The 26,354-nt window shown below is 44.4% G+C and overlaps 1 protein-coding gene across 2 annotated transcripts in view; it reads left to right on the top strand.

The window, feature by feature from the left end:
* Nucleotides 1-25,316, top strand: part of SYT9 (synaptotagmin 9) — a 319,437-nt gene extending 294,121 nt beyond the window's left edge. For both annotated transcript variants that reach the window (XR_014068686.1, XM_081540900.1), the window contains exon 7: nt 23,088-25,316. Coding sequence is in view for 1 of the 2 variants with exons in the window: in XM_081540900.1 (XP_081397026.1) it covers nt 23,088-23,096 (9 nt within the window). In the remaining variant the exon portion in view is untranslated. The remainder of the gene's footprint in view (nt 1-23,087) is intronic.
* Nucleotides 25,317-26,354: the final 1,038 nt, after the last annotated feature.

The following is a 26,354-nucleotide window of genomic DNA, read 5'->3' as shown; positions in this document are numbered from 1 at the left end:
TGACCAGCTTGTACTCAAAGATCCAGCAGGGACTGCAGCACATTTTGCTTAAAACAACAGCTGGTTTGTAATTTTGGCCTCAGACAGTAATTATAGCTGCTGGGGCTCCTTGGAGAGATAATTACGGAAAGGATTCAGCACATTCATTTTATCTACACACTTAACCATCAATTAAATCATTACCATCTAATCCTATTCCAGAGTCTAGAAATGATCTGTGAATGCATAATTTTGAAGGCTCTGAAGTTTGTTTGCAGATGGTTTTAAGTGAAAAATTGCCCCATTTCCAGAGCCAGCAGAGGTCCACATGTGTGCTTTCCCATGGAGACAGAACCCAGGGAAGTTCCAGGTCGGCTGTCCTGTCTCCCCAGGCCCTGCCGTAGGAGCGCGGGAGGCACTGTGGGCCATGCCTTTCATCTCCCTGTGACTGTGCGGAGCGGGATTTCCACTGGGACCTAGAGGAACCTGGGGGCAGAAGGCACGGTGTTTTGTTTGCCAAGAGGCTTCCCGGAGGATCCCCTGCTGGGATTTTGCAAGGACCCTGGGCCACCACCCCCTAGCTCAATGGTAGGGACTAGGTCTTTTCACTGTGGGAACCAGAAGCTTGTGATATTTAGAAGCAGGGGCTCTGGAGTCGGACGCCTGGGCTCACGTTTCTGCTCTCCCACTTCCCAGCTGTGTGTCCTTAAGCCAGTGTTGGAACCTCTCCAAGCCTCAGAGTAGTCAGCTTTTTGATGATACAGTAATGGGCCCTACCTAGTGGAGCTGTTGAGAGACTTAAGCATGAGAAAATAATGTAACATGTTCAACGCACAGTGTCTGACATTTAATGGGTGCTAGGGAAATTAGAATCATTAGGTTACGTAGCATACAGTGGGTACCGGGGAAGGAGAAAAGCAGAGGGAGAACCAGAATGTCCAAAAAAGTGCTGCCGTGAGGTCCAGTGGCCTCTGAGAGCGTGTGGCTCCAGCTTCGGACTTCACAGCTGCTGCTTCTCTGACCCTGACCTCCTTCCATGGTGACCCACCCGGAGTCCCTTGCTCTCAGACCCTGTCCTTTCTGATTCTGTCCTCCCTCAGCTGCTGCCCCTGTGCTTCTCCAGAAATGACCTCACTGCTCTGCTGATCCCCTGAGCAAGCGGGCATCCCTCCCAAACCTCTGACAGCCTTTTCAGTCACTCGGATGTTTTTGTGGGCTCACAGTTGCACACAGTTATGCCCCAAGTTTCTGTCTTAAGCTACTTTCTGTTCTTCTATGACATGCAAAGCAGCTTTTCAGGGCTAAGATCCACAGGATTGAAATTGCTTCCCTGCCTCTTGATGCCCGAAAGACAGCTTCTGTAATAGACAGGGATCTTGGGCCATACTAGCTCTTCACACCTGTGCCTAAAGCTGGGATCCCAGAGGCACTGGCTATACTCTAGGGCACTCTAGTCCCCTCTTTGGGCGCCGACTCTTCCAGACTGCTGCAGCAGCCCCCTGGCCAGTGTCAGGCCCCGCCTATCCTGCCCTTCTGCTCATACCATGGGCTCTTTCCCCTGAGGTTGCTAAAAAAAAAAGCCCCACTCTGTGGCTGATATGGAATTGGCCTCAGGGCTGGCTTTTGCCCCAGCAAGGACAGTAACTGTGTGGCAGCCCCAAGCTGGGAACCAACTCCCAGCACAGCATCATCCAGGTGCCAGACTGACCTGGAGGGCACCCATCTCATCTTATAGCCGTGCCCTGCCCCAAGCCAGGGCTGCAGAGGAAATGAAAGGCTCCCAACAGTGCTGTGACAAAGTCAGATGTCCTGTCTTCAGATTCGTTGTTACTGTTGGAAGAATTGTAAAGAGCTTATTTTCAACTACTTTCTAAAGTTGTAAGAATTAAGTTAGTAAATATAAAGCATTTACAGGAGAGCCTAGTACCTAGTGTAAACTTAATAGATATCATTAGATTGGTGCAAAAGTAATTATGGTTTCAGATCCTGAATTTTAAATCATTACAGATAGGCTCAAACACTTCTTTATTAATCAAAATAGGAACCATTACAATCAACACATTTATGCCAATGAGAAATGTTTATTTCTTCCTGTAGCATCCATGCTTCAGGATTTGATGAATTCTTGGAAAGCATTTTCTGCGTCTTGCTGGTTGTGGAAGCATTTTTTCCTATAGAGAGTTGTCATGATGCTTGAAGAAGTGGTAGTTCTGGTAAGAAGTGGTAGAAGTGGTGAGAGGTCAGGTGAATATGGCAGATGAGGCAAAACTTTGTACCTCAGTTGTTCAGCTTTTCAAGTGTTGGTTGTGTAACACGTGGTCAGGCATTATCGTGGAGAAGAATTGGGCCCTTTCTGTTGACCCACACTGGCTGCAAGCATTGCAGTTCTTGGTACATCTCATCGATTCGCTGAGCATGCTTCTCAGATGTAATGGTTTCACCAGAATTCAGAGAGCTAGTTGATTCAGAGCAGCAGCAGACCACCAAACAGTGACTGTGACCCTTTTTCTGGTGCAAGTTTGGTTTGGGTAAGTGCTTTGGAGCTTCTTCTTTGTCCAGCCAGTGAGCTGGTTATCACCAGTTGTCTTATAAAATCCACTTTTCATTTCGAATCACAATCCCATCAAGAAGTGTTTTGTTGTTGCTGCGTAGAATAAGGTAAGATGACACTGCAAAACAATGATTTCTGTTTGTTTTGGGTCAGGTCTCGAGGCACCCACTTAGCGAGCTTTTTCAGCTTTCCAATTTGCGTCAAATGCCAACCAACCATAGAATGGTGGACGTTGAGTTCTTGGGCAACTTCTTGTGTAGTTGTAAGATGATCAGCTTTAATGATCCTCTCAATAGGTCGTCAACTTTGGATGACCAGCCACTGCACTCCTCATCATTAAGGCTCTAGTCTCCTTTGCAAAACTTCTTGAACCACCAGTGCGCTGTCTGTCCCATTAGCAGCTCCTGGGCCAAATGCCTTGTTGATGTTGCAGCTTGTCTCTGCTGCATTATGACCCATTTGAACTCGAATAAGAAAATCACCCAAATTTGCTTTCAGTCTAACATCATTTCCATCGTCTAAAATACATATAAACAGCAAGTAATAATTCATTAGCAAACAACATAAAGCAAGAAATGATATTAAAATGATGTATAACATAACCAATTTTATTTACAAATGTATTTCAGTATCAAATAGCAAAGTCAACAATGCAAAACAGAAATTACTTTTGTACCAGCCTAATAGCTATGGTTACTGCAGGCTTCCCTGGTGGCTCAGCGGCAGAGTATCTGCCTGCAATGCAGGAGACTCGGATTCAATCCCTGGGTCAGGAAGATCCCCTGGAGGAGGAGATGGCTACCGACTCCAGTATTCTTGCCTGAGAAATCTCACAGACTGAGAAGCCTGGCAGGCTGCAGTCCGTGGGCTTGTAAGAGTCAGACACGACTTAGCGACTTATCACCACGTTGTTACTGTCCTTATCCACTTCTCTGTGTAAATACCTACATGAGAGCTCCCTGCCTGTGTCTTTGTGTTTGTTTTCCTGATTAGACGTGAGTTCCCTGATCAGACATGAGTTCCCTGGGAGCAGAGATGGAGTCTCCTGTGTCTCTGAATCCCACAAGCCTTGTGTAGACCCCCAGCTCTTGAGGAGGTGCTCAGTATTGGCAGAAGGAGAGAGAGAGAGATGGAGGGAATAAAGGAGGCAGGGAGATGGGGCCCAGCTTCCCACATGCTCAGCCTGAGGTGCCCCTTTCCTGACTCCCAGGCAGGGGTCCTTCACTGACACTGTGCGTGCTTCTGGAAGTTTTCATGTTTTAACTTCTACTGGATGAAAAGGTAGATGGAAAACCTCACTGACAACACCTGATGCTTTGACCAACAGCATGGGATCTCCTGCTCTGGAAAGGCTTTTAGGAAAAGTCTGAGCAGTTCAGAAAAGGAGAAACAGCTGGATTTTCAGGGTCCCGCAAACTTTGGGAGATTCCACATTTCAAGATGATTTTGTAACTTTGCTTGTCAACCTGAGAAAGTGCAAGAAGGAGAGGCAGCAAGGAGGGAGGACGGGAGGCAGAGGAGGCTGTGGCCTCTGAAAGGGCTTCAGAACCACCTTCTTCTGTCTCAAATCTCTTCTGCAAACAGCGTTTGCCATGCAAGGAAGCTGTGCTCAGGTATGGGGACCTAGCCCGAGGCTTGCAGGAAGCATTATTGCCTTTGAAGTTTCTTGTGAAAGGAGTGGTGTGTGCACCGCTGTGTGCACCGGAGGGTCTTATCGTCTCCACTCAGAGCTCTAATCCCAGCTACACTGGCCACATGGTGGAGACCAGGGTAGCAGCACACACCTTCTGTTCCATAGAAGAAAACATTCCCTTCATGTGCTTGTGCCAGCTTCCTCGAGACTGCTGTGCTTTATTTATTGCAATTTCATGCTGCGATTATCCCACTTCAATCTATGCTGAAAATACCAACTGTACCCACTGTCTCCACCGATGTGCAGCACATGGATTTTGTTTTCTGGACTTCACTAAAATCATTTGATGAAGTTGCAAAACCCCCTCTGCTGCACAGCACAAAGAACTCTCTCAAAATAGCTCACCTTTCATATAAATAGTTCACCTCCTAGATAGTTCTGCACTGGGCACACTGAGTCAGAGGCTGCATCTCCACAGCTTTTCCAGAGATCTGAGTCACTCTCCCCACCCCCACCGCTGCCATATGCCCGCTTCTGGTGTCGCAGTGGGACAAGTTGGCACCCAGGTGGGGCAGCTCCCTGGCCTGGTTGCTAGTGTGGGACAGGGGCGGAAGGGAAAACCAGAGCAGAGCAGATGAAGGAGGTGGCTAGGGGTGCTCCCGGTGGGAGCAGGAAGAGAGGCCCTGGTTAGATGAGCGGTATTACAAGTAGGTGTTAGGAACAAAGGCATCAAGGAGCAAAGGAGATGAAGGGGAGTTTGAGGGGTCAAAGCAGAGGGCACAGACCTCAGGAGAAGCAAGGATTGACTTAGGGGGAAGAGCAGGATGGAAGCTTTGATAAAGGTCAAGGATGGAGAGGATAGCAGATCCTCCTCCCCAGAGGAGGGTTAGAGATGGTTCAAAGGGAGTAGGGTTCATTTGGGGCAGGATGTGCGGGCAGCAGAGAGAGGAGAGGCTACTGGACAGTGAATGTGGAGAGTGAGGGAGTGAGGCCTGGCAGGTTTGGTCTGAGGGGCAAAATCTGCCTTCTCTGGAGGAAGTAGGGTGACCAGGCTGCCCTGGGGGTGGGAAGATAAAACCACAAGCTCCCTCAGCCCAGCTGCTCTCCCAGAGTTAAGAGGCTGTCTGAGCCATTTCTCACCCGCACGTCCATGTGTTCATCAGCCTGTGTTCACACGCTTTGGGTCTCCTGTGCTCCTGGCCTCCCCACCACCACCTTCAACTCTTATGCACCTGCCTGCCCACCACCTCCTCTTCTGCTGCCCTGGTCTGTGCCCATGTAACCTGCCAGTCCTGTGTCCTGCCTTCTCTCCAGTGCTAATCCCTGGGCTCCTGACAAGCAGGGATGCCTTGCTTATAATCTGATCCCTCAGATTAATAATAAGACGAGGGACTTCCCCGGTGGTCCAGTGGCTAAGACTCGGTGCTTCCAATGCAGGGGGCCCAGGTTTGATCCCTGATCAGGGAACTAGATCCCACATGCCACAACTAAGACCTGGTGCAGTCAAATAAATTAATTAATTAAAAAAGGAATAATAATAAGATGACATTAGCTGTCCCACATGGAACATCTGCTCCATCCAGGGCTCTGTGTTAAGTGCTGTACTTAAGTCATCTAATTTAACCTGTGAGGTAAACGGTATTGTCTCCCCAGATGAAAAAAGTTGAGACCGAACTAACTTGTCAAACATCAAGAGGCAAATAAGTGGTAGAGCACACCTACTGAAATAGATGGCATATCTGTCCATTGTCATGTGCCGTCTCCACACTCTCCGGGGGCCTTATATGCCAATGACTTGGACTTGGCTGTGGGACTTCATTGTCCAGTAGACTATGGGTGGGGTGACAGTTCCAGGTGAGGGCTTTAAGAAGTATCATATATTTGTGTTTGACCCTTTGAGCTTTTGGCCTCCGTCATAGGAATTCCCTGGATCCTAGAACAGTAAGACCCAGGAACAGACCTCTAACTGTGTGGAGCCAGGTCCACCAGCTGAGCCCAGCAGAGCTGTAGCCGACCCACAAACTTACTGTTGAAAGCAGCTAAGATTTGGGGGTTGCTTGTTATTGCGACAAAAGCTGACTCATACAGATTTAAATAGATCTTTTTGATTCCATACAGAGCTTTTAAAACCACAGTATTCTTTCATGTCATTGCTTCTTGGGCATAGAAACCAAAGCGATTTGGACTGCATCCAGAGGGGGACCTCTCTCCACCCCTTAGAGAAGGCTTTCTCTTCACTGCTTCGCATCAAGTTGAAGTGGGTAACCTATAGCCATTTCAGCTGCTCTTTTCTTTTTATTCTCCTGCCCTCGTCCTATAAAAATTTTTTTTTGCACAAACGTTCATATCCCAGCATATCTGTAGCTTGGAAGAAGATACAGCTCTACCAGTCCAATTCAGCCAAGTTCTCACATGCTTGGTCAGCTCTGCTAGTTCGAAAAGATTTTTCCCTTCTGTGCAGTTGTTATTCAGCTCAATGAAGATGGTAAAAACAAAACAATGCCTAAGAACTCTCCAGAAATTTATTTTGTTTTCATCCCACTGGCACAAATTCACTGTTTCTTAACCTCACATTCCCAGATGATTTATCATGTAAGTTTTTTGCTAATTTACTTTCAGTTGTTTTGCTTCTGCTGTTTCTCTCCACCCCTGTGCTGTGCTGCGCTGTGCTTAGTCACTCAGTCATGTCTGACTCTCCGTGACCCCATGGACCGTAGCCCACCAGGCTCCTCTGTCCATGGGATTCTCCAGATAAGAACACTGGAGTGGGTTGCCATGTCCTCCTCCAGGGGTTCTTCCCAACCCAGGGATTGAACCCATCCCCACCCCTGTCCCCCCACCTAAATCATCTTCAATATTACCATAATTTTCAAAACCAGTCTGATGTGCAGTGAACAGTATGTAGTAAAACTGATTAACTGAAATCCCCCTTTAAAAAAAACCCAAAAGCTAATAGAATACTCTTTTTCATTTTAGAAGTCACGTTATCTTCTGTGGGTTTTTTCCCCACAAATGTGTTTTTTAGTGTTATATTCTAATAAGGCTAAACTTTGTAGCTACAAAGATTCGATTCCCTCAGATTGGAAGATGATTGTCCCTATTTGTGTTAATAGGAAAAGCTCTGAAGTGAAAATTTAGGGTTTTTCATATGCAGTGTTTCTTCTCTTCTTCTGGCAGAAGAGCCCTGTGTTTCTTGAGGACCTACCCACTTCCTGTGTCCATGTGGTTTGGGTAGACCTGGCCTCACCCTCCACTCCGTGCTCCATGTGTCCCTGGACTGTGTCCACCCAGCAAATCAGGAGCTGGTTCAGGGCAGCCCCGTGACCTAGTTAAGGGCCAGGAGTTTGGCTGGAACTGTGAGGAGGAGTCACATCTTTCCCCTGGACCCAGCTGTAAGGATGCCAGTGTGGAGTAGTCAGCGGCAGTCTTGCCATCACAGTAGTTGAACCTAGCCCAGAGTGGAGCCAATCAAAGGAAAGCAGAGTTGAGTGGTGGGGAAAGTGCTCATGAGTCCTGAGGACACTGCGTGAACCTCTGGAGGGACGGAGAGGCTGGCAGACAGACTGAGAGACAGGAGAGCGGCACTGCTCCCATCACCTCGCATCTCCTCACCCAACACTCCCCAGCTTGGGAGTGGGGGGTCGAGGGGACCTGAGCCACCCGAGGAGAGGAGGAGAGAAGTGAGAGTGGGTGACAGGGATGGAAGGCTCAGAGAGCGGCGCACGAGGGGTAGCAGACAGGACACTGGTGCGGGACTTGTGCCAGGGACAGGTTGCCAGGCTGGCAGGGGCAGGCAGGGTGGTGGGACCTCCACAGAGTCAGGCACACAGAAGTCCTAGCACAGGACGGGAACCATGAAGTGAGAACAGTTAGGACACAGGTGGCACTAGGACTGCAGGTGACAAGCACTGCCCAGCTGCAGAGACCGCAAGAGTAACTCTCAGCGCCCCCCAGAGCAGGGTGTGGTTTCACCCTCTGCCATGGGAGGTTCTGGCTCAGGCTGTGGGGAGCTACGTGGGCTTTGGGCACGTGGGGGTATGGCAGGACATGGATGCCTAGAACCTCCTCCTTTAGTTGAAGTTCTATTTAGATAATAGAAACCAAATGGAGCTAGCTTGGGACTTTGTGTAAGAGTTAAGGGAAGTTTCTTGGAATCCGAGGGTGGGAATGTATCTATGTTCCAGGAAGGACTGGGGCTGAAACTGGAAACTTTAGGGAAATCAGATGTTTATTTATTTTTTGCTTTGACTCTGCTCTCTCCTTTCATCATCTACTACATTCGTCTCCCACCACCACCACCCCACTCATTCACATCCCTCTGTCTGTCTTTTCTCTTTCCTACTCTTTTACATTTTCCCATTGAAGGATCTCTCATTGCCCATCTTGACTTGGGTGCCCAGTCTTGGTCCAAATAGCTGACAGTGGGGTTGGGTGGGAAGGGGATGAAGAGAGATCTGTCTTACAAGCGTGACTTTCAGGTCCCGGTGCTGTGTGGGGGAGGTGATGGGGGTAGTGGTGGCTGGGTGAGCTGGGAAGACGCTCCAGGCTATGTTCCTCTAACTGCCGGGGGCTGGCCTTTGGTGTATCTACCGTCAGTCCCCACCATAGTTTTCAGCTGTCCTGATGTCTGCACTCAGCATTTATTCAATCCGTGTTCACTGAGCACCTGCCGCATGCCGCCTGCTCGTCCACACTCGGGGGAACCAGTGTTCAAGCAACAGGCAAAATGCCTGGCACCATTGAGCTTGCGTTCTGGTGGAGGAGACAGATTCCAGAAAAATAAACAGAAAATGAATCTCGATGAGTTGGAGGATGGAAACAGAACAGAAACGTGATAGAAATGGCTGGGAGCTGGCTTTATGTTGGGAGGTTGGGGAGATGACACTTAACAGAGACCCGGAATGAGAAGTGGACAGCAGAGCAAAGACCTGGAAGAGCGGAGAAGAGGCGGCTGTGGGTGGGATGCAGAGTCCCAGGGAGTCAGGGGCTGCCCCGGCAGTCTGGTATCCCACCCTCGTCAGGAGCCCCAGGGAGAGGAGCTGAGTTCACCCTCCTCATCCGGTCCCCTCTGCTTGCTCCTTGTCTGACAGGTCAGGAACTCCTAACAAAGCCAGGTGAGCGCAGCATTCCCACAGGTAACACCAATCCCCACTTCATGCAGCACCAGTCACCGTTTCCTTGGCCTTGCTACACTCCCGGTCACTTTTCTCCCTTATCACTGTATTTCCATCCCCTTGATGAAAGACCAAGGTCCTCAGATTCTGTGTGATCTGAGCCTCTGCCCTTTCTGCCTGCCCTAAGTTGACTTCCTCTCACTATCTTGGCTCAACCAACCCCTGAACAATGCTTGTCTGTGTGTCTCATGCATCTCACTGTGCTCACCCTTTCTCCTCCCAGCTGTGCCTGGGTTTCTCTGCTGCCTGTCTTTGGAGGTCTTAGAAATGCTGCTTCCAGCCGCCAGCTTCTCTTTGCCTTGCTTTCCCCAAGTGTGGACATAGGGCCGCCTCAGTTCCCCAAAAACACAGCTAGGGCCGGGCTAGAGTGTTGAATGAAGCTTTCCTAAGGGTTGGGGAGTGACTGCAGAGACAAAACAGCTCATGGGAAACTGAAAGTTCTATAACCTGAGAAAGAAGCATCCACCTAATACTGTCCCTGCCAATAGGAAGCTGCCTGGAAGGAGCACACTTTGCATCATTGTGCAGAACAATACTGCCTCCCCTGACCCCAGCTTCTCAGGCTAACATAGGATCTGGGCTCTACCTTTGATAACTAAGTCCCCACAGGAGCTTCTTCCCCAGGGCTGTGCAGACTGCCCTGTAGGCGGTACCTTCACCAGGGAGCTGGGCTGAGGAGAGCTAGGAAGGTGAGGTCACCTCTCTCTCTCCACTGACAAGTGGTGGGTGTGTCTGGAGGGATTCCTGTGTCTTAATTCACACAAAGCCTCAAACACAAATCTGACATGTTCCTCTCATACTTAAAATCCTTCAGTTACTCCACTTTGTCCTGAACAAGATCAAGTTCTTTATCTTGACATTCAAGGTCCTCTGTGACTCCTCCCCATCTCCTCCTTCTGTTATGTTGAGGCTGGGCCCAATTATCAGTGGTCCACATCATGCTTTTTTATTCTCCCTATGGCCCCTGCTCCTGCTTTCACTTCTTTTTGTGTGTATGCTGTCCTTTCCACCCCTTTTTCCCTGGCTGGATCCAGCTTATCTCTTAAGCATCTGATCACTTGTCATTTTCTTCAGGAAGCATTCTGAACATCCTCCCACTATGAGTTAAATGTCTCTGGTCTGAGTTCTCCCAGTCCCCTGTGTTCACCCCTTACTTAACATTTGATGACACTTGATGTTATCTGTGTACAAGTCACCTGCAGCACATCCAATTGCTCCCTGAGGATAGAGACTGTTATTCATCATTATGTAACCAGTACCTGGCAAAATGCCTGGCACAAAGTCAGTGTTGAATAGTTTCTTGTTGGATAGAATTCCCATTTCTTCTGTCTTACAACTTGGAAAATGATTGCTGATTTGTTAGAAAGACTCGGGATGTCATATTTTCAAACATACAGGCATATGGTTCTATTAATGTATACAAGTAACCTAGTGCTAGCTCTGAAAGCTGAAGAAGCTCCTTTCTTTTGAGGACTAAATGAGCTCTACCTTCCTTCCAGCACCCAGTTCTCCAAGTGAAAGACGACAGCAATAAGAGTTATTCAGTGCAGTCAAGTTCTCAGTCATCGTCTCAGGTGATATTTGTGGCAAAACGAAAGTACAGACAGTTCTCATAAAGATCTCTGCAAAAGAATCACCTTAGTTTAAAAGCACAATGGAAGATCCATGACTCTTTCCTCCAGGAAGCTCAGAATTCCTTCACGCTTGTTCTCACCATGCTGGCTGCTTGTCTCAACAATCTTTCAAGATTCTCCTTGCATTCTTGCATCATTTGTTATATCGTGGCATTCTGTCCAAGTAACGATCAGTCCAGTTGCCTTTAAAACAGTCACTTTGAGAGGGAAGTGGGGGACTCAGTCATTTACTTATTCATCTGCTGCTGCTGCTAAGTCACTTCAGTCATGTCTAACTCTGTGCGACACCATAGACGGCAGCCCACCAGGCTCCCCCATCCCTGGGATTCTCCAGGCAAGAACACTGGAGTGGGTTGCCATTTCCGTCTCCAATGCATGAAAGTGAAAGTGAAGTCACTCAGTCGTGTCCGACTCTTAGCGACCCCATGGACTGCAGCCTACCAGGCTCCTCTGTCCATGAGATTTTCCAGGCAAGATTACTGGAGTGGGGTGCCATTGCCTTCATCAGTGAATATTAATTTAGTGCCATACTACTCAGAGTATACATCTGTGAGAAAGAAATAGACAAAAACTTTTGTCTTTGCAAAGCTTATATTTTAATAAGAGGAACAAAAAAGAAACATTGTAAATGAACATTGTATTGAAGGTAATAAGTACTATGAAAAATATAAGAAAGCAAGGAGAATCAGAAATGTGGTAGTGATTTTATTTTTTAGTTTTTTTTTAATTTTTAAAAAGTTAAATTTTTTTTTTAATTTGGCTGCACTGGGATTTAGTTGCAGCACACAGTATCTAGTTCCCTGACCAGGAATTGAACCTGAGCCCCCTGCATTGAGAGCTCAGAGTCTTAACCACTGGATCACCAGGGAAGTCCCAGTGGTGACTTGTTGTTGTTGTTTGGTTAGTTGGTTTTGTTTTTTAAAAGGAGGTTAATTTTAATGTAGGTAATGGTAGGCCTCGAGGAGCATTGAAACATTTGAGCAAACACTTGAGAGAGATTAGGGAGCAAGCCATGTAGAAGTACAGGCTGAGGAACAGCCAACACTGAGGCCTTTAGGAAGCCTGTACAAGGAGTGAGGTAAGCAGTGTGGGAGAGTAATGGGGCTGAGAGGGAAAGTAATAGAAATGAGATCAGAAAAGTACACAGGGTGGGTGGGGCCCAGGTGCACAGAACCTAGTGATCTTCATAAGAACTTTGATTCCCACTCGGAGGTGAATGGAAAAGCCATTGCAGCATTTTGAAGAGAGATGTGATGTGATCTGGGCTTACAATCATTCCCTCTGGTTCTGTGTTTGGAAAAGACTATATCGGGGCAAGAGTGAAAGTGGGGAGAACCTTTAGGAGTCTGCCACTATAATCTAGATGGAAACAGTAGAGGCTTGGGCCAGTGTAGAAGCAATGGTAGAGTTGAGAAGTGGTTACATTCCGGATAGACTTTGGAAGGTGACCTAATAGGATTTCCTGATGTAGGGTGTGACAGAAGTGAAGGGATGGAGGTCACAAAAGTGAAGGGATGGAGTTGCCACAAGTGAGCTGAGGAAGGCTGCAGGTGGAGTGCCTGTGTAGGGCACTCCGGAGTTGGACTTAACTACATTTGACTTAACTACTTAACTACAACTTAAGTTGGACTTAACTACTTAACTACATCTACTAGATGCATCTACTAGGAGATATCAAGTGGCAGTTAGATACAGAAATCTAGAATTCCAAAAGTAGGTCCAGATGTAAATGGAGAAGAGAAGAGGCCCAAGGACTAAAAATTGGGACATTCCAACACTTCAAGGTAGGGGAAAGAAGAGCAATCAAGGAAACTAATGTAGTTGGTGTCTTAACTCAGACTGCCATAACAAAATACCACAGACCGGGTGGCTAAAACAACAGAAGCTTATTTTCTCACAGATCTGGAGGCTAGAAATTAGAGATCAGCATGACTGCATTCTGGTGAAAGCTCTTTTTCTAGATTGCAGATGACAGCCTTCTCACTGTGTCCTCACATGGTGGATGGACAGAAACAGGGAGAGAGCAGGAGAGAGAGCTCTCTGGTGACTCATCTGATAAGGGCACTAATCCCATCATGAGGGCCCCACCCTCATGACCTCATCTGACCCTGATTACCTGCTCTGACCACATCTGCAGCTCGATGGACATGAGTTTGAGCAAGCTCCATGAGTTGGTGAATGACAGGGAAGCCTGGCATGCTGCAGTCCGTGGGGTTGCAAGAGTCGGACACACTGAGCAACTGAACTGAGCTGAAACAGTTTAGTTGGAAGCACTTGGTAAAGCACTTATTCAACATCTGTGTACCTCAGTTCCTCATCTATAAAATGAGAATAATAATAGGACCCACCTCAGAGAACTGGTGAGGAGTTAAATGGATTAGTATATGTAATATGCTTAGAACAGTACATACTAAATCCTACATAGTGTTAACTATTATAATGGTTATAAATCTAATCATTTAGTTATGAAACTAAAATGCTCAGTTTTGCTTGTTCTTTGCTTAATTCTCAATTAGCTCATTAATTTGACAGATTAAATTTCCCTAGAGTTCTAAAGCCAATTTCACACTTAATCAAATTCTCTTATATATTTCAAATTAGAGGGAAAAATACTTTATAAATCTAGCAAAAAAAAAAAACTACTCTTCTAATATTTAAGTACTGTTTAAACAATTATTGACTATTTTCCCTTAAACATTTCAAACTAAGGTCACAAGTTGATTATGTCAAACATTTCAAATATCTAACACAGTAGGTGTTAAACAAAATTGTTCTCAAGGAATATTAACTCTTATAATGCTAATAAATAAAATCTTATACATTTAGCTTAAATTACTTTGAGCATTTCAGCATCTTAAAAATCAAACTCAGGACTTCCCTGGCAGCTCAGTGGTAAAACATCAACCTGCCAATACAGGAGACGTGAGTTCAGTCCCTGATCCAGGAAGATCCCAAATGCCGCTTAGCAACTAAGCGCATGTGCCACAGCTATTGAGCCACTGCCCTAGAGCCTGGAAGTGGCAACGGCTGAGTCTACCACATCTAGAAAGGGCTCTCACTTGGGGCAACTAGAGAAGAGCCTGTGCAGCAACAAAGAAGCAGCAAAGTCAATATTAAATAAATAAAATCTTTGAAAAATCAAATTCATAAATTTAGTATATTGGATTTTCCTAAACATTTGAATATTATTGACTATAAATTTAGCAAGTTAAGTTCTCCTAAATATGTGCACTAAAATCATAAATCTGGTAAATTTCTACTATACCATTTCATTAACCATTGACCTTAAAAGCATAAACAAAGCAAAATTGTGCTATTATACTCAAATAAATATAACTTACACAAAAACATCATTGATTCATCATTTGTAATTCTTGTTTGTTATACCTTTCTGGCATTACAAAGTTACTTTTCCAAATAACAGGAATAGAATTATCTCTTCAAGTCCTCTATAGTGACTGAGATTACCTGAGACCTGAGTTCCAAATTACAAAGATAGGATACCTGTTCGAGGACCTGGGATGGGCACGGTTGCCTCCCAGGGAGGTTTCACCACAGCTGTTCATTAACAAGAGCAGTATGTTCTTATGATTGGTTTCTCCTAGCTGCATTGTCAGTAAGAGACTTCCTTAGACTTTATTTATTTATTTATTGCTGTGCTGGGTCTTTGTTAGCGTGCACAAGCTTCTCATTGTGGTGGCTTCTCTTGTTGCAGAGCACAGGCTCAAGGCTCTCAGGCTTCAGTAATTATAGCAGTAGCTGCAGCACATGGGCTCAGTAGTTACAGTGCACAGGCTTAGTTGCCCCAAGGCATGTGGGATCTTAGTTCCCCAACCAAGGATTGATGTTCATGGGATTCTCTAGGCAAGAATACTAGAATGGGTTTCCATTCCCTTCTCCAGGGGATCTTCCCAACCTAGGAATCAAACCTGGACCTCTGGCATTGCAGGCAGATTCTTTACTGTTTGAGCCACAGGGAAGCCTGCATTGAAAGGTAGATTCTTAACCACTGGACCATCAGGGAAGTCCTCATCCTCAGACTTTTAAAGTGGAATTTTATTGCTCAATCTAGTGTGTCACATATATCCTAAGACCCTTTCAACTTTAACCCTCACCCAATTTTTTTATCACAACTTTTTTCTTCCTTCTCTGATTTGAGTAGATGGAGCTACACATGACTGCACACACATGCATGCACACATACACAGGTGTGTACCACTTAGCAGTTACAAATGAGCTTCTTGATGAGACTTCATTTACTTTCCCTTTTCTTTCTCATCAGCCTTGGTTCTCTAGTCATCTACTGACAGTTGTGAGCTCTTCAAGAGAAGGGTGTGTGTTGGCCATCATGTTTCTAGTGCCTGGTGCTCAGTAAATGCTTGTGGGACAAATTAAGAATAAATGTACTGAATGTAAACTTGGAGAAACCAACCCCCAAAGTCCTCCTCATCAACTGGAATAAGGTTTTCCTTGCAGCAGTTCCCTAACTTGCCCCTTCATCTGAAAAGCCATGACAACGGTCTTCTTATCTTTTGAACAGCACCACACTCATAGCCCTTGCTTCTTGTTTCTGATGAATCCCTCTTAATAACAACCTGCATGTCACACACGTCACCATTCACCACCTTCCCTTCAAGGCTGACTTGACAGTGGATCGTAAAACTTTCCTATGAACTCTGGACTGTTCAGAATTCCTGAACAGAGAATCCTTTTTTAGAAAGGCACCATAATGGAGTTGGCATTCAAGGTGTCATAATTTGCTGTCCCATGCAGAGTACCTAAGAGCACACATTTGGATCCATATGATGGCAGATCCTGGCTCTGCCATTTACAGCTTTTGTTGTTTGGCTTTTCTCAGACTCAGTTACCTTTGTAAAAAAAAGCAGTTTAACATCTATCACAGAGGGTCAAGGCAAGTACTGAATGACATAAGGTTTGCAAAGCTCTTAGGGTAAAGCAGGGCGTTTAAGTGCTCAATAAATAGTGATTATTACCCAAATGGACCCTTCCGTTTTCTGTCTTTTGCCCCAGTCACCTGGCCGGGGTCATTCCCTGGGTTGGGAAAATCCCCTGGAGAAGGAAATGGCAACCCACTCCAATATTCTTGCCTGGAGAATTCCATGGACAAAGGAGCCTGGCAGGCTCCAGTCCATGGAGTTGCAAAGAGTCGGACACGACTGAGAAACTAACACGCACACACCTGGCTGGAAATGCAGTTACCTTCACACTTTCTTTGACATGCTAATTCTTCAAGAGGCAAAGGAAAGTGAAGATAGCCCTCCTTGGGGAAATTGAGAAGGGAAGACTCAGATTTTAAATGGGCAGGGGATGGTGTTTCTTCATATATTTGCAGAGCTGTGTTAAGTAATAAATAGTGAAATCCCAAGATTTTGATGCTTTTTAAATAAAAATTTAAAATACAAGTTTAACAGTCTTAAGTACAATAAGATTGAATCATATAATGAGTCACTTCAATTTTCAACAGGCTTCCTATTTGAAAGCCCTTAGATACTTCCTGTAATCAAAACCCATTTTCCAATTCACAGGCAGATATTATCTAATGATCCACTCAGTCTTTTCATGTTCTTAATTTGGGGTCAGTCTCAATGGCCTGACTCACATCAGCTGTCATTTTTGTGATCGAAATGTCACTTCACATTACAGTTTTCATCGGGACAGTTCTCATCTTTGGTTTCAATTCAATTTCATTCAAATCAAATCCATATGTCTCAGAACAATTGAATTTGCTTAAAATCCCCTCTGTTCAGATAAGACTGTAACCACCACTTCCTGTTGATGCTACTGAAGTTCCTAATATCTTCTAAAGCCCTGGTACTGCCTGATAACAAGGACGCTGCTTTTCTTCTGTCCCCTGATCCTGACAGCAGCACTGAAACCAGCCACACAGCCTCACGGCCACCAGTGTTTGAACCACCACTGCTGTCTCTGGTCTTGATGCCACAGTCTCCACCACCCCATCCCACCACCACTCCTGCTGGGTCAGTGCTCTTCTAACTATAGAAAAATCTTTGCTCATACCTCATTTATTAGAAATCTTGGCTAAGTAACCACTTATTAGGTTATAAGTGTTTAGAAAAGTATATTTGCTTTTTGGGGTTTTTTTGTTTGACATTGGTTGAGTTTTTCAAGTCTTCCACAGGACAGACAAAAGGGACTGAGCCACAGCACAATCCACCCATGGCATACTCAAAATTTTATATTTAATGAGTCAGTTTCTGAGCAGATTGTGTTAAAAAGATTCAACTGTAATGATTATTTCATATATTTGTCTATTTTTCTTTTGTTCTCTTTTTGAAAAAAATGCTAAGATTCCTGGTAGAAGTGACCACACACCTCCACCAAATGTGTTGAAACTTCTTTATCCCTTCATCTTGTGGTCTGGCAGACCAAAAGCACTCTGGGGACTTAGTGGCACTGTTCAGAGTAGGAAAACAAGGATGCTGAGATCAGGCAGGATCGGGACCCAGAAAACTCACCCAGCTGAAGAAGGGGTAGACCAGTGGGGCCCTCCATGGTATTCCCAGGGGCTGAGCTTGCTTCACATAACAAAATTCACCAAATGACCAAAGCCCAGCTAAAGAGGTCAGTTTGGAGCTGTGCTGTGATTTGGCCATTGGCAGCATAGCCTCTGCTGGTGGTATTCCTGGGTATGGGGACTGGTAAAAAAATGGGCTGAGGTCATAGCCTAGCCCTCTATGCAGGCCTTAGGTAACAAACTAGATGCAGAAGTAGTCCATAAGGCAGGATGTTTTGGAAGATCTCTACCCAAAGCAGTCTGAAGGGACTCTGCAGATGAAGAGATGAAACTAAGGTCATAACAGGGAAGGATAGGATAGAGAGCTGAAGGGACAAGTGAGATACATATGCAGGCCACTGGCCAGGGGAATCCAGAGAAATGGAATAAGAAGGTAGGAAGCTGTAAGTGTAATACAACACCTGCTGCATGCTACTAGCTTGGACTAGGGTTTCTTAAAGTTACCTCATCTGGCTAGATTTAGAGTGTCTAGAAAACCAAGACAGAAGCTCAGATATATAGATTGAACTTCTACAGTGCACTTAGAAATGATGTAATTGCTAAAGCTTCCACTTTTTATTTAATTTCATTTAAAAAGATTTTAAATTTGTGTAGTTGATTTACTATGTTGTGTTAGATTTTTGGTGTACAGCAAAGTGATTCAGTTTTTTATATATATATATATATATATATATTCTTCATATTCTTTTCCCTTATGGTTTATTGTTGGCTATTGAATGTAGTTCCCTGTGCTATATAGTAGGACCTATTCTTGTCTGTTTTATGTAGTAGTTTGTATCTGCTAATCCCAAACTCCTAATTTGTCCCTCCCCAGCCCTCTTTGCTTTGTTTCTATGTCTGTGAGTCTGTTTCTGTTTTGTAGATCAATTCATTTGTGTCATATTTTGGATTCTACATATAAGTGATATCTTATATTTATCTTTCCGAACATTCACTTAGTATGATAATCTCTGAGTCCATCTATGTTCCTGAAAATGGCATTATTTCATTCTTTTTTGTGGTCAAGTTGTATTCCTATGTGTATATCACATCTTCTTTATCCATTCATCTGTTGATGGACATTTATGTTCCTTCCATGTCTTGGGTATTGTAAATACTGTGAAGCTTAAGCTGTAGTTAGAAGTCTTGGGATCAAATTCCAACTCTGATAATATGACTTTGGGCAAATTAATCTCTCTACATCCCTGTATCCTTCAGTAAAGAGCTTCAGATGGTTCTTTTAAGGGTTTGTAAAGTTTACATCACTATAGTTAATCAAAAACTGAAGGCATGTGGCCGCCCTGGCTAATAGCAGCACACTAATTCCGGACCACATGGCATCCATTGGTGGGGCTGAGCCTGTTGATGGCTTGCCTTCCTGATAAGAAAGGATTCAGGGACTGGCAAGCTGGCCTGCAGGTATGAGTCTCACAGCTGGCAAAGGGGTTTTGGGAACCAGCACCTAATGTGGATGGTGGGCTGGGAAGTAGAGTCAATTGGAGGGTGCTCCAGAGTATCTGGGAACTTTTGTTGTATTTGAATCACAATATAGGAGAAATATCCATTCACATTTTCCTCCTTATCCAGAAAATAATATCCTTTCCCAGGGATATGGGTATCCCCACACCCATGCACACACTTCAGAGCCAAAGGTCACAGACAGACTTGTTTTCCCTCTACCGGGTACCCTCTGGCTTGTGTTACCTTCTCTGATAGCCTCACACATGAACATTTGATCTTTGAAATGCAGTCCAGACATTCCAGTTTGAGAATGTTTACAGCTCTCCTATGGTTTACATGTTTGATTTTTGTTATTGCTGTGTCCATGGAAGTAACTGCACTTTTCTTTCTCTCTGTGACTGCAGCATTAATACTCTTAGTCTGTATTGGAAGATGCCCTGAGTTTAAATTAAGTTGAATGCTGGGCTGAGTGTGAATCACAAGAGTTCCTTCTACTCTTTAAGTGTGGGACTCCAGTGAAAGAGCCCATCCTCACAGCTTGAGAACAGGGAAGGTATGTCACACCATGCAGACCCTCTCCTCCCCAGTCTTCTGAATTTCTCCTGCTCCACTCCTCACACCACTTTCTGATAGTTCCTTCAGTGCCATTTCCTGCCTCTGCACAGGTTCTTTCCTCTGCCCACAGTGGCCTTTCCTCTTTCACTCCCAATGGCCTCCTCTTCAGCCAAAATGGCCCAGCTCAAGACATCTTTATGGTCCTCTCTATAGACCTCAGTCCTCTCAAATTTAGCTCTTCTCTCCTCTTTGCTCCTACACATTTTACGCATATCTCTGTTGTTCACCTTCTCATGTTGTAATAATATCTCCCGCTGTGAGCTCTTTCAAAGCAGGATATGTGTCTTCCTCGTGGTATCTCTATCACCAGAATCTGTCACAGTGCCTGGCACTTGTCTGATACACATTAAAAATATATGGATGACAGACATAGAAGACAAACATGGTTACCAAAGGGAAAGGGGAGAGGGATAAACTTGGAATTTGGAATTAACAGATACACGCTATCATATATAAACAAGGACCTACTATTAGCACAGGGAACTATATTCAATTATAATAACCTATAATGGAAAAAAAAATCTGAAAAAGAACATATATAAATATGTATAACTGAATCATTTTGCTGTATATTTAAACATTGTAAATAAACTATACTTCAATTAAAAAAATAAATAAAGGAAATATTTTTGTGTATGGTGAGAGGGTGTATTCTAACTTCACTGATTTACGTGCTTTCAACTTTCCGAACATCACGTGCTAAAAAGAGTGGTTTTTTCACATTGTATATTCTTGCCTCCTTTGTCAAAGATTAACTGAGCATAGGTGTGTGGGTTTATTAATATTTCTGGGCTCTCTATTCTATTCCGTTTACCCATATGTCTGTTTTCGTGCCAGTACCATGCTGTTTTGATTACTGTGGCTTTGCAATATTGTCTGAATTCAAAATGGCTTAAAGACTTGAACATAAGACCTGACACCATAAAATGCCTAGAAGAGATCATACACAAAACATTCTCTATCCAAAAGTCTACAAGCAATAAATGCTGGAGAGGGTGTGGAGAAAAGGGAACCCTCTTACACTGTTGGTGGGAATGCAAACTAGTACAGCCACTATGGAGAACAGTGTGGAGATTCCTTAAAAAACTGGAAATAGAACTGCCATATGACCCAGAAATCCCACTGCTGGGCATACACACCAAGGAAACCAGAATTGAAAGAGACGCGTGTACCCCAATGTTCATCGCAGCACTGTTTACAATAGCCAGGACATGGAAGCAACCTAGATGTCCATCAGCAGACGAATGGATAAGGAAGCTGTGGTACATATACACAATGGAATATTACTCAGCCATTAAAAAAAAATACATTTGAATCGGTTCTATTGAGATGGATGAAACTGGAGCCCATTATACAGAGTGAAGTAAGACAGAAAGAAAAACACCAATACAGTATACTAATGCATATATATGGAATTTGAAAGATGGTAACGATAACGCTATATGCGAGACAGAATAAGAGACACGGATGCATAGAACAGTCTTATGGACTCTGAGGGAGAAGGTGAGGGTGGGACGTTCTGGGACAATAGCATTGAAACATGTATATTATCATATGTGAAGCAGAACACCATTCCAGGTTCAATGCATGAGACAAATGCTCAGGGCTGGGGCAATGGGATGACCCAGAGGGATGGGATGGGGAGGGAGGTGGGAGGGGGGTTCAGGATGGGGAACACATGTGAACCCATGGCTGATTCATGTCAGTGTACGGCAAAAACCACTACAATATTGTAAAGTAATTAGCCCCCAACTAAAATAAATAAATTTATTAAAAAAAAAAAATTCTCTGACAGAAATCATACAAAAGTTTTCTTAGATCAGTCACCCAAGGCAGTAGAAATAAAAACAAAAATAAACAGATGTGACCTAATCAAAATCACAAGCTTTTGCACAGCAAAGGAAACCATAGACAAAAAAAAAGAAAAAACAGTGTATAGAATGGGAGAAAATATCTGCAAACAATGTGACCAACAAAGGCTTAATTTCCAAATATACAGCTTACACAACTCAACAACAAAAAAACAAACAACCCAATCGAAAAGTGGACAGAAGAACTAAATAGACATTTCTCCAAAGAAGACATACAGATGGCCAATAGGCACATGAAAAGATGCTTAACATTGCTAATTATTAAGAAATGCAAATCAAAATTACAATGAGGTACCACCTCCTAACAGTCAGAAGGGCTATCATTACAAAGTCTACGAATAACAGATGCCGGAGAGGATGTGGAGAGAAAGGAATCCTCCTACACTGTTGGTGGGAGTGTAAGTTGGTGTAAAACCATATGGAGTCTCCTCAAGAAACCTAAAAAAAGAATTAACATATGATCCAGCAATCCCACTCCTGGGCATTTATCCAGAAAAATCTCTAATTCAAATAGATATATGCACTCCTGTGTTCATAGTAGCACTATTCACAATAGCCAAGACATGGAAGCAGCCTAAATGTCCATCAACAGATGAATGGGTAAAGAAGATGTGGTACAAATATACGGTGGAATATTACTTGACCATAAAAAAAGAATAAAATAATGCTGGACCTGGAGATTGTCATACTGAGTGAAGTAAGTCAGACAGAGAAGGACAGATATATCATGTGACTTCCCTTATGTGTGGAATCTAAAAATAATTAATACAAATGAACTTGGTTACAAAACATAAAGAGACTCACAGACTTAGAAAATGAACTTACGGTTGCTGGGGGGCAGGGGAGGGATAGTTAGGGGGTTTGGGATGGGTATGTACACACTACTGTATTTAAAATGGATAACCAGCCAGGAACTACTGTACAGCACGTGGAGCTCTGCTCAGTGTTACATGGCAGCCTGGATGGGAGGACAGTTTGGGGAAGCATTGGATACATTTATATATATGGATAAGTCCCTTTGCTATTCACCTGAAACTTAAAGCATTGTTAACTGGCTATACCCAAAAACAAAATTTTAAAAAATTAAGTAAAAAAAGAAGACACGGCACATATATGCAATGGAATACTACTCAGATTTAAAAAAAAGAATGCAGTAATGTCATTTGCAGCAACATGGATAATGACTAGAGGTTATCATATTAAGTAAGTCAGAAAGACAAATGTGATGTCACTTATATGTGGAATCTAAAATATGACACAGATGAATCAATCTATGAAACGGAATCATGGACATAGAAAACAGACTGGTGGTTGCCAAGACATGGAGGACAGGCTGGTGGGGTTGGGAGAGGGATGGAGTGGGAGGTTGAGGTTAGCAGATGTTAACTTTTCTATATAGGATGGATAAACAACAAAGCCCTACTGTATAGCACAGAGAACTATATTCAGTATCCTGTGAAAAACCATAACAGAAAAGAATACTTTAAAAAGAATGTGTAAACGGCTTTGCTGTTTAGCAAAAATGAAGACAACATTGTAAATCAACTGTACTTCAATTAAAAAGAGAAAACTGAAATAAAATATATTTATATGAATGAAAACCAAAGCATTCTTTTTGTTTCTTTTTCCTACAGAAACGATGACTGTGGGTAAGAGGACCACTTATATCAAGAACACAATAGAACAACCATCTTACAGAGATCTTCAGTAACTTTTCCCATCCAGCAACATCCAGATCACTCTAGTGACCAAATGCTCAGCTGTAAACACAGCAATAACTGGCCCTCTTTCCGGCTGGGTTTGCTGAACGTGAATGGTCCAGCCATCTTCAGACGGCCTAAGGTGGTGTGCTGTAGGGGAAGCACATCTCTTCTGGCCAAGAATCAAGACTGGACTGTGGAAGACACCACCTGGCACAGTGAGAGTACTCAGAGCGCCTAGAGTGCCAGGACTCGTAGTGATTAACACAAGGCCCTTGGTGGTGGGTTCACAGCAGCTGCCCTGGCAGTGTCACTCTGACATGGTATTATTTGCTTGAAGGCCCTGGAATGACAGAATATCTTAAAATCTATCCAGGTGCTAAGTAGGCAGCAGATCTAATTCACACTGGACTACTACTGAGCTAATAACTATCTCCAGAAAATAATTTCACCCAAGAAGTACTCCAGCTTTGCAAGGAATAGCCCCAGGAGAGTAATAGGAGAAGCAGGCCATTACCCTGGAAAAAATCGAGTGCAGAGCGGTCTAGTTCACAGAAAATTCACTGCCTACTCCCATGTCTGTGGCAGTGAGTACCGGTTGATTGTGGCCCTCTCTTCTAAACCCAGAGTCAGAATCCCCAGCACTGTTTTCAGAATAGCCAGCAGCCACTTTCTTTCAACTGGTATTGGCAAGTAGAATGAAAGTTCATTGCCATCCCTGTTAGAGAGGCATGCATCTCAATGGCATAGGCATCTGGAATACCCTTTCCCAGGTACATTTGTCTTCCGAGGGAAGAGCCTCAGAAACAGATGTACCATTGAGTGAGCTGAGTTCGTGAAGAGATGACACAGCTGGTCCCTGATTGAAGGCACAGCTTTTGGGGCCTTCTTGGCCTGAGTGCCTTCTGGGTATTTCCATATGCCAGCCCAGAGGCATAGCCTTAGGCAGCCACAGATAGGTTTCCTTTCATTTCCAGACACATATCATATTCACAGCACTTGGGGAATGGAAGTACCTACAAGAGTGAAGGTCAAGGGCTCTCCCCGGGTATCACATCCATTACTCAGCTTCCTTTGTGACCACATCAGCCAACCCACTGCCAGCTGTGTTCCACATCCTCCTTGCTTCTGCTTCTATACAAATGAAACCAAAGGTCTCAGCATGCCCTGGGGGTGGGGGGTGTTACCTAGTGATCCTCTCTTCCCCAAGGTGGGTGCCCCGCCCATACATTTGCACCATTTCTCCAAGACAGCATTTCCCTTTCATACAGTCTCTTTGCAGCAGAATCTATAGTTGGACTGTAGTTTACCTTCCTGGGAAACTCGTTATCTTCATTTGAATTAACATTTACATACAGGATTAACTGGGTGGAAGCACAAACTAGGCAGGTCTTCAGAAAGTTCTTGTAGCCATGGCTGCCTGGTACAAGAAACTACCTTGATGTCAAATTTTAAAAGGATGGAGACCTTTGGTTGTATGAGGCAGTGTTACTATGTTCCAGCTTCACATGTTCCCCAGCCTGTGTATTCCATTTCCATCTCTGATTGGCTTTCAACCTTGAAGATCAACAGGGAACCCAGGGTTCTTCCTGTGTCTGTTGACATGAGAAGAATTCAATTTCTTTGCCCAATGTTCCCCTCTGCCTATTCTTCCACATTCAGACATCTTCCATCATACCAGTGTTTAGAACCAAAGCATGAAGGACTAGTGCCAGCAAGATCGTCAGCAGAAATATTATCTCTAGATCCTGGTAGATGAGCCCAGAAAGGTGGTCCCAGAGAAACCAGACTGGCTCCAGTAGATATCAGGCAGCCATCCCGATAAGCTTTGACTTGTCCTTGGAATGGGGAGCCTTAGTAGGAGATCCTGGGGTAGCTGACCCTATTGTTCCCCTGCTCTCAAGATCTTCCTGCCTCGAGCACTAGCAGCCCTGTGGTACTTACGAGTATGCTACTGGCTTGCTGGTATGAAATAGAAGGTGACTTTAATAGGGGCCAGCAGGCAAGTGGCTTGTATCTTGAAAGCTTTGCCTAGCAGTCCAGCTGTGGCCAGAGGCTGGTTATAAATTTGAACTCCCTGAGCCCATCTGCAACTCTGCCTCTGTTCTCTTGTATTCTGTTTGGTTTCCCTTTAGTTTCCTAGTAAATGTTCCTTTTGAAAAATTCCAACCTTGTTTCATTGAACTTGGTGGGGAGGGGAGTCTCCATTGTCTTTTTCAGGATAGAAAAGGAAATTAAAGTATCATCTTGAAAAAAAAAAAAATACCGTAACATCAGTGGAAAGGGATACACCCTGGTTAGATCTTTGAAACAGACCTTCAGAAAAGCTGGTTCCAAGAGATGAGGAGAAACCAAGTGTCTCCCTCTGCCACCCGGCCCTGATTCTCAGCCCATTCCTCTTGCTGCCTTTGTCTTCAAGGAGACCTGCCTTGGATGCCTGTTGCTGCAAAAGCATCATCACAGCCAGTGAACTGGGCACATTTCACAGGCAATGTGATATCCAGGAAGTACACTGGTGCATGACGAGAGGAGAAATAATGGAGAGGAGGGAAAGGAATATTTCTACAGTGTGGATATTTTCAAAATGCTCCAACAGTCATGACTCTAAACGGAATGATTTAGTCCTCATGGCCATTGGTAGAACTACATTTCATATGAAGAGAAGAAAAGCATACTCTCATACTTACGTCAATGAGACTGACAAAAGATAGATATGGAAAATGTCTTGTTATCTTCATGGCCATCCTGTCCTACAATGGTGGGTGTTCCAAGTATCTATTGCTGCATAGCAAAGCACTTCAAAGCTTAGTGGTTTAAATGGCAAGCCATTATCTTTCATGATTCTGTGGATTGTCAGAGTTTAGGTGATTGCTCACTCTTGGAGTCTCGGGGTTGCTATCAGATGGCAGCTGAAACTGGTATCATCTGAATGCCAGACTGGGCAGAATATCCATAGTGGACTCTGCACCCATGTACGACTCCTCCATTGGGACAGCAAGAACAGCTGAAGGCCGATTGGGCATCTCTCTGCACATAGTCTCTCCACATGGTTAGCTTGTGCTTCCTCACAACATGGAGGTCTCGAGGCAATCAGAGTTGTTACAGAGCAGCTGGCTTCTCCCAGAGCCTATGTGGCAAGAGATCCCAGTAGATGCTGCAAGGCTCTTCTAAGTAACCTCAGAGGTAACACAGGGTCATTTC

This window comes from Giraffa tippelskirchi, chromosome 11, assembly GCF_054371585.1.
Source record: "Giraffa tippelskirchi isolate mGirTip1 chromosome 11, T2T-mGirTip1v1.2.pri, whole genome shotgun sequence".
NCBI classification, from domain to species: Eukaryota; Metazoa; Chordata; class Mammalia; order Artiodactyla; family Giraffidae; genus Giraffa; species Giraffa tippelskirchi.
The sequence above is the reverse complement of the archived record's forward strand: the minus strand, read 5'-3'. Positions and strand labels throughout refer to the sequence as shown.